This window comes from Lolium rigidum, chromosome 1 (assembly GCF_022539505.1).
Source record: "Lolium rigidum isolate FL_2022 chromosome 1, APGP_CSIRO_Lrig_0.1, whole genome shotgun sequence".
Lineage (NCBI taxonomy): Eukaryota > Viridiplantae > Streptophyta > Magnoliopsida > Poales > Poaceae > Lolium > Lolium rigidum.
This window is the reverse complement of record NC_061508.1, coordinates 272,264,167-272,272,801: the sequence shown is the minus strand read 5'-3', so window position 1 is coordinate 272,272,801 and position 8,635 is coordinate 272,264,167. Positions and strand designations below refer to the sequence as shown.

General features: G+C 48.6%; 1 protein-coding gene across 1 annotated transcript; it reads left to right on the top strand.

Annotated features, from left to right (window-relative positions):
* The first annotated feature begins 5,878 nt into the window (after positions 1-5,878).
* LOC124683713 lies at positions 5,879-7,542 on the top strand. The gene is made up of 4 exons (XM_047218175.1): positions 5,879-6,112; positions 6,757-6,818; positions 6,986-7,090; positions 7,179-7,542. The coding sequence occupies exons 1-4, from the start codon at positions 5,935-5,937 to the stop codon at positions 7,311-7,313; spliced, it is 480 nt and encodes a 159-aa protein (XP_047074131.1). The 5' UTR covers positions 5,879-5,934; the 3' UTR covers positions 7,314-7,542.
* Positions 7,543-8,635: the final 1,093 nt, after the last annotated feature.

The following is an 8,635-nucleotide window of genomic DNA, read 5'->3' as shown; positions in this document are numbered from 1 at the left end:
GGGGGAAGTCCCCCCCTTGTTTTGGCCGACCCAAAGGCCTGGAGGAGGGGCCAAGGTAGCCCCCCACGCCTATATAAGAGGGAGGGGAGGGCTGGGGCGCAGCACATCATTTCCCCAAGCCCTAGCCGCCCCTCTCTCCCTCCTCCTTCTTCCTGCGCGAGCTTGGCGAAGCCCTGCAGGAATTTCTCCTCCACCTCCACCACCACGCCGTCGTGCTGCTGGGATTCCGAGGGGATCTACCACACCTCCGCTGCCCGCTGGAACGGGAAAAGGATGGGCTTCATCGACACCGTACGCACGAACGAGTACGGAAGTGCTGCCGGATTGCAGCACTGGGGATAATCGTCTACACCAACAACGAGATATAATCTCGTAGGCATTGGAAATCTTCGAGGGTTAGTCTCATATCAATCTCGTTGCTTCGATCTTGTAGATTAGATCTTGGGTGTTCCATAGATTAGATCTTGGATTTATTCGTCTTGCGGTAGGAATTTTTTTGTTTTCTATACTACGAACCCCATCAAAGACAACCATCTAGCTACTGCTATGGACCCATAGTCCAGGGGTGGACTACTCACACATCGATCCGGAGGCGATCATGGCGATGAAGAGACCTCCGCAAGATGATTCCCCTCTCCGGCAGGGTGCCGGAGGCGATCTCCTGAATCCCCCGAGATGGGATTGGTGGCGGCGGCGTCTCTAGAAGGTTTTCCGTATCGTGGCTCTCGGTACCGGGGTATTCGCGACGAAGGCTTTAAGTAGGCGGAAGGGCAGGTCAGGAGGCATCACGGGGGCCCCACACGCTAGGGCCGCGCGGCCCCCTCTAGGCCGCGCCGCCCTAGTGTGGCGGCGCCCCGTGGCCCCACTTCGTATGTCCCTCGGTCTTCTGGAAGCTTCGTGGAAAAATAGGCCCCTGGGCATTGATTTCATCCAATTCCGAGAATATTTCCTTACTAGGATTTCTGAAACCAAAAACAGCAGAAAACTGCAACTGGCTCTTCGGCCCCGTGGCCCCACTTCGTAGGTCCCTCGGTCTTCTTGAAGCTTCGTGGAAAAATAGGCCCCTGGGCGTTGATTTCGTCCAATTCCGAGAATATTTCCTTACTAGGATTTCTGAAACCAAAAACAGCAGAAAACAGCAACTGTCTCTTCGGCATCTCGTCTATAGGTTAGTGCCGGAAAATGCATAATAATGACATATAATGTGTATAAAACATGTGAGTATCATCACGTTTGAGACGTATCAGCCAGCTTGGTGGCTTGTGGTGGCCGGCCCCCTCCCCTTGGCCCCTCATTATATAGGTGGAACCCCCAAGTGTTGGACTACAAGTCTTCGAATAAGACCCCAACCAAAACCTTCCATGTTGTAGGGAAACCTACCCAAGGTGGGACTCCCACCTCAAGTGGGATTCCCACCCTTCCATGAGGGGGGGGTGGCCGGCCCCTATGGTGGAGTCCACTTAGGACTCCACCCCTCTAGGGTTGGCCGGCCATGGGTGGTGGAGTCCCTCCGGGACTCCGCCTTCCAAAGTGATTTCTTCCGGACTTTTCTAGAACCTTCTAGAACCTTCCATAAATGCACCGGATCATTTCCAAACTTGGAATATGACTTCCTATATATGAATCTTATTCTCCGACCATTCCGAACTCCTCGTGATGTCCAGGATCCCATCCGAGACTTCGAACAATACTTCGAACTCCATTCCATATTCAAGTTCTACTATTATAACATCAAACCTTAAGTGTGTCACCCTACGGTTCGTGAACTATGTGGACATGGGTGAGAACTCTCTCCGACCAATAACCAATAGCGGGATCTCGGAGATCCATAATGGCTCCCACATATTCAACGATGACTTAGTGATCGAATGAACCATTCACATACGATACCAATTCCCTTTGTCACGCGATATTTTACTTGTCCGAGGTTTGATCATCGGTATCACTCTATACCTTGTTCAACCTCGTCTCTTGACAAGTACTCTTTACTCGTACCGTGGTATGCGGTCTCTTATGAACTTATTCATATGCTTGCAAGACATTAGACGACATTCCACCGAGAGGGCCCAGAGTATATCTATCCATCATCGGGATGGACAAATCCCACTGTTGATCCATATGCCTCAACTCATACTTTCCTGATACTTAATCCCACCTTTATAACCACCCATTTACGCAGTGGCGTTTTATGTAATCAAAGTACCTTTCCGGTATAAGTGATTTATATGATCTCATGGTCGAAAGGACTAGGTAACTATGTAACGAAAGCTTATAGCAAATAACTTAATGACGTGATCTTATGCTACGCTTAATTGGGTGTGCCCATTACATCATTCATATAATGATATAACCTTGTTATTAATAACATCCAATGTTCATGATTATGAAACTAATCATCTATTAATCAACAAGCTAGTTAAGAGGCTTACTAGGGACTCTTTGTTGTTTACATATCACACATGTATCAATGTTTCGGTTAATACAATTATAGCATGGTATATAAACTATCATAAACATAAAGATATATAATAACCACTTTTATTATTGCCTCTTGGGCATATCTCCAACAGTGGAAAGGGCGGCAGCGGGATCACTGCTGACCTCCACCGGCCGGGTTGGAGGAGGAAGATGGACCGTGGCTCCCAGCCATGGCGGCGACGTGGGGGCCGGCCATTCCGGCTTTCATGGTTGTGGTCCTAGGGTTCTTCTTTCGTGAAGATGAAGACGTTCCGGATGTCGATCTTTCTTCATCTAGCCGGAGTGATGAGTTCCAGAAGGCTCCGAAAGCGAATGGAACAGTGCATCTTTTGCCTGGAGTTCACCGGATCGGGTGGTATTCGGTTGCGCGCACTCATGCTTTTATTCTGACCGTTTGGTTCCGGAGGGAGCGGCGCGAAGCTCTGTTCTGTGTTGACATCAAGATACTTTTGGTTCATGGTGAAGTCAGAAGATGAGAATTTCATGAAGACGGGATTGGGGGATTAGCTAAGGAAGGTTCAAGTCTGCGTGATGTTGAGGGACTTGCTTGGTGTTCCGGGATTCGCAGCAGTGGTATGAAAGTGGGGGCGGCAGCACAGGTGAAGTTCAGAGTCCTACCTTTCAGGGTGAAAACCCAAGGTTTGGCCTTAACTGGTTGTGCCTGGCAATGACCTTGTTGGAGGCATTGTTTTGAGAGCGGGGACTATCTTCGAGGTGAAAACCTAAGATCTTTGATCGGGCGACGACGGCGCTGGTGCACTGTTCCCTTCTTTGAGGCGTCGCTTTTGGAGAGTCTGTATTTCAGGTGTTCTCTAGGGGTGGATGTATTACTGTTGCTAGGCCCGGGATACTCTAGCGGGACTTTTCTTTCTTAGTTTTCTTTTATCTTTTTTGGTTGTGTGCATCCGTACTGCTATTAGGGTGTTGCATTGTTGCAGAGGCTGGGTGTAATTGGTATCTTTTAATATTAATATATTCCCTTTATCTGAAAAAAGGGACCCCAAGCGACGCTTGGAACTATTGTTAGGTCCATAAAGTTATGGTTTTGCCAACCCGGCAACAACGCAATGGTGGTGGTGGTGTGTTGTGTAGACTCACTAGTGGCATTGAGGAGGGCAGGGCATTGTCTGGTTGGTACTCTTTTGGAGTGGTGGTTAATAGCTATGTCTCGCCGCCACGAGTAGATCAAGCCACGCCGCGCCTTTTCCGCCATAAATCAGTCGCTTCCGCCACGCTCTGCCGCCCACGATATGCCACTCCGCCGCCGCCCGTGCAGCAGCACCGGCTTCCTTGGCATCCGCTTGTGCCTCTCCAGACGTTGGGCGACGGAGATAACACGCACCAGGGAGGGCTCTGGCTGGGCACATTCGAGATGCCGGACCTTGCGCCCCGCATGTACGATGCAATAATCTAAAGGCTCGATGGCCCGCGTGGTCCGATGAACCCGGATGTTCATAGCCGTGAGGAGTTGGACTTCCTCGCGCCGCCTTCGTCCACTGCGAGTACATGTGGATGTTGATCCGCCAAGCCGACGAGGCATCCATGGCCGAGTACCGCGCCACTCAACCAGAGCATGTGGCGGCGGAGCTAGATTTCTACATGGAGTTGGACGTCCAGAAAGCTGATACAACTGCAGGTGACATAGGCATCCCCAATGGGCCTGCCGAAGAAGGTACCCGGGGTTTACTGAAGGCCCACGACCCGATGATTACGAAGCCCGGAAGCCCAATAAGGTGTCGATATGGAAGATAGAGATGTATTAGGAATAGAGATTTGTAATTATACGGGACAAATTCAAAGAATCTCCCGCTATTTGTAACTTGTACATCACGAAACCCTCGGCTCCGCCTCCTATATAAGGGGGAGTCAAGGGAGAAAAAAGGATCGATTCATTGCCAACACAACCCTAGTTTCTAGCAGTCGAGCACCTTTTCGGTACGAAACCTTCGAGATCTACTTTCCCTCTACTTTCCACGAAATCCTAGTCTACAACTTGTAGGTATTGACAAGTTAATACCTTGTCAATTGGCGCCGTCTGTGGGAATTAGAGGCGACAAGGAGCTGATCTTGATGGCACGTTCAACATCGTTGACATCTTCGGTGGCAAGCAACGCGATGGACGGAGGTAAACAGATCAAAACTGGTCTCGCTGATTTTGTTCCTCACCCTCCCGCCCGTGTGGATGCATATGCCTATCTGGAGGAGCCAATGGAGATGACGTTCGGAAGTTTCCACTTCTGCGTCGGGAGAGAAGGATCACATCGTCTAGCGGCACCGATTTGTTCGGGACCGTTAGCTGTTGGTCCCAATTTCTCGGGATCATCGTCGTCAATCAAGTCAAGCGACGAGGAAACTTCGTCGGCAAGCTACGTCAAGCCCGCCGCCGGCGGAGATCTTGCCAATCTGTTCGGCGGGATGTCTTTCGGGTCGTTCACGGACTCCGATCTAGACAGCGACTCTGAAAGCATCGACAGCTTCAACTTCATCGACATATCTACTTCTATTCGGGAGGTCTTTGCCAATCGTTACGACCGTGTCACCGACCCCGAAGATGAACACACAATGCCAACATACCATCAAATCTATGCGATCGGCGACTTAAGTCATCCAGATGATGAAGCATCAGAGGCTTTCGATGATTTAGGAAAGCCATACATCGATCCCGCTGACCTCACGCGAGGATTGGAAAGTAAGTATGTCGGGCCTACACCTTGTCAGCAAGCGTCAGTGCATCTTCTTCTTTCGTCGGTGTTGGTCCTTCAACATCAGCCGCACCCGTAGGCCCTTGGACCGTCGTTCACGACATCTCATTGGGTATGAAAATGGACTCCGACTTCTGGGAGTCTATTATCCTTGAATCCAACGAAGGAATCATATGATGAATGATTTAGGGATGATTAGTTTGTAGGTGGAAGATTGAGTGTTTGAGTGCCGATGCTTGAGTGTCTAGCGTCTAGTTTCTTAGTCAAAAATTCAATGTCGAGTGTCGAAGCGTCTACTATCTGTGTCGAATTTATGGATGTTTCTATGTGTCACAGTTTGAATTTCATTTAAAATGTGCCAAATTTTTAATATTGATTTAAATTTTTGCAGCACGGATGATGTATTTTACATCACCTGTTGGAGCACATGTGATGTATTTTAAATCATGTGGATTCTGAGAAAATTCACATAAAAACTGAAAAACCCCAAAACATATGAAGTATAATTGTTTTGGTGATGTAAAATATACATGTATCTGTTGGAGATGGTCTGGATGGTCAACGACCGTGATTACCCACACGTCTGATCTGTTTCGAGACAGACACAGTCACACAAGCAAGAAAATATCAACGGCCCTGATCGATCGATTTGCCCAACCAAACCCAATCTAATCCATCGAGTCTCTCTTTCTGCTTCTCTCTCGGAAGGCTGGGGACGGGTGGTCACCACCGCACCGCATCGCCAAAATTCGCCATGGCCGTCCACGGCGGTATAGCCATGGCTCCTACCGCCCCACGGCTTCCTCCGGCGGCCTCCATGGCTACTCGCCGGACTTGGTCAGCCGCTTCCCCTACCATGCCCACGCGCCGGATACGCATCATCCCCTCGCGCCTCCTCGTCGTCGCCTCCGCGCAGTCCAACTTCTCCGAAGGTCCCTCCTCCCGCTTGTACCTACTTGATTCCCTCATATTCTTATCTAATCTCGCCCAAGCCTTCTTCACTTCAGTCTAGCTACGTCTATTTGGGATTACTGAGTATTACAAACCAAAGAACTGCGCTGCTGATTCTAAATGTGTGCCACATCGAATTTACTATTACTGAATCTCATATCTTACTTACTGTACTCACTAGTTGAGCTAGCACCCAGCAAGCATAACACTAATTTTGCGGTGGCTGCCACTCCAACTAATTAAGAAGCTGACACTACAGTTGTTTGTTTGATTGCTTGTGGATTATTATGCCAGCACGAGCCTGATACTGAATATATAGCTTGTGTCCACTGAAACACTTCTTCGTGCTAAACACAGCACACCCAAATATCCACATAACATCTAGTTTCTGACATGGACCTGTTGGTTTCTCGATGTATCCCCGCCTGCTGAAATTTCAGTTGTAATTATCCTCTACTCATGTTGGTTTTTATTTATGGAAGGATGCCTTTATGTTGTGTTCTGCTCCTGCTCCTGCTCCTGCTCCTGCTAACCTAATGCCATGTCCCCTTGTTCTGGTTATGATGAAACTTCCAATTATTTGTTTGTCTGTGTTACTCTTTAACACTCCTGCATATCACTGCAGCTGTTCAGACAGCATGGAGGGTTGGCAAGGATGCCGTTGACACTGGAAGTTCTCTTGTCCCAGTATGTTTTACATACTTACCCATTTAGTCACTTCATTCCATTTACTGAATTCTATTGGAAAAACCTGGGAACTGGCCGCAAGAACCTGCCCAGGGTTCTACTCTTAATGCAAAACAGTTTTGTTGAGTTTGGGAGCTGAAGTAGTTTTGCCCTCTGATGTATGACAGAGTTCAGTTCCACGGCCAGTTGCTAGGATAGGCGTTACATTCCTGGCGGTGTCGGTCGGCCTTTTTCTTCTCAAGTCCGTTATCTCCACTGCATTGTTTGTGCTGGTATGTACCCACAACAGTGAATTCACTGCCATAGCCCAGTAATTTGTTTTGCACAATACTCAGTTAGAGCTGGTTGTTTACTTGACAGGCGATGATGGGGCTTATATATTTCGCCTTCCTGGCAATGAACCCAAAAGAGGGATCTAGTAGTGTGGACAAAGGAGACAATCTATCGGATGACCCTGCCGAAGAAGCCCGACGTATAATGGAGAAATACAAGTGAAGAACCTTGCTGAGTATGTCAACTAGTGTACTCTGAGTAGGTTTACAAATACCAGCCATCCAGTTTTGATGATTTCTGAGCCTCGTGATGGATGGATATAGATCTGATTTAAGATTGATAGAATTGAATTCATATGACTATATATACATGATGGGTCTTATTTTTAGTAAGAATGATGATATGGTGTACAGAATTTATTTTTCAGAAGTTGCTAGTAATCTTCTGATGATGATGCTTGAATTCATTCAGCAACATTACTCTGCGGTTCTAATGCGGTAACTAATTTGTAATGCTAATATGTGCTTGCCTGCTAATTTCGTTGTTACTTTGGATTTTAGAATTTTTAGTATGCACACTTCAGCACAGTAGTTTTAGCCACATGAATGCTGCGCCTAGGACTAGGATTAATGTGCTGAGCTAGTAGAGTGGAGTGCGTGTGCACTGATTGTCAAAGGAAATGGATTAGCAAGAGGCGAAAATGCACATGACATTCAGAAAATCGTCGTCTCCGTTTTGATTTTACATGGGTGGACGAGTGAATGATGGCAGGTAGTTTACATGGAAGCAGCATTGAGAAGATGAGCTCGAATTCAGTCAGCAACGTTACTAGTAATCTTCTGATAATGGTGCTCGAACTCAGTCAGCAACATTACTCTGTGCGGGTGTGATGTGATTTCGTGGTTCATTTGGTTTTAGAACTTGGAGTCTGCATACTTCAGAGAGTAGTGTGAGCCACAGGTGGCTAGGAAGAATGTGCTAAGCTAGTAGAGTTCATTGACTGTCAAGGGAAAGGGGTCGGCAATTCGCCGCACTCCAAGCAAGAGGCAAAATGCACATGACATTCAGAAAACCGTCTTTTTTCGTTCTGAATTTACAGTGTGGTGGCACAGCTAATTTACATGGAAGCCGCCGCCGCAGCATCGGCATCATTGAGGAGATGGACCTTGCTGGCTAAAAGCTCGGCCTCGGCGTCCCTGACGAGCATGTCCAGGTCGAGACGGGTGTCAGCAGTTTCGGCCAGCTCCAGCATTGCCAGGAACTCGTCCTCCACCCTGTCTATCTCCAGCTTCATGGCATCTTGGTCGTCGGCGTCGTCGTCGGTGGTGAGGAGGTTGTCGGAGGGCGGCCGCCTGTACTGCTTCTCAATGACGATGAAGCCGCTGGACGACGACTCGTCGGCGGAGTCGTAGTCCCGCCGGTGCTGGTGTCTCCTGTGGCGGCGGCAACAGGCTGGCAGCGGCAGGCAGGGAGTAGTGGTGGGAGGGAGCGGGAGCAGCTTGCGGTGTAGCGCGAGAGTGAGCATAGCGCCGGCCGCGAGCTGG

Coding starts and splice junctions, on each gene's coding strand:
- LOC124683713 (XM_047218175.1), top strand. CDS start 5,935: ATGGCCGTCCACGGCGGTATAGCCATGGCTCCTACCGCCCCACGGCTT. Junction 6,113..6,756: donor GCAGTCCAACTTCTCCGAAG/GTCCCTCCTCCC, acceptor ATATCACTGCAG/CTGTTCAGACAGCATGGAGG. Junction 6,819..6,985: donor CTGGAAGTTCTCTTGTCCCA/GTATGTTTTACA, acceptor GATGTATGACAG/AGTTCAGTTCCACGGCCAGT.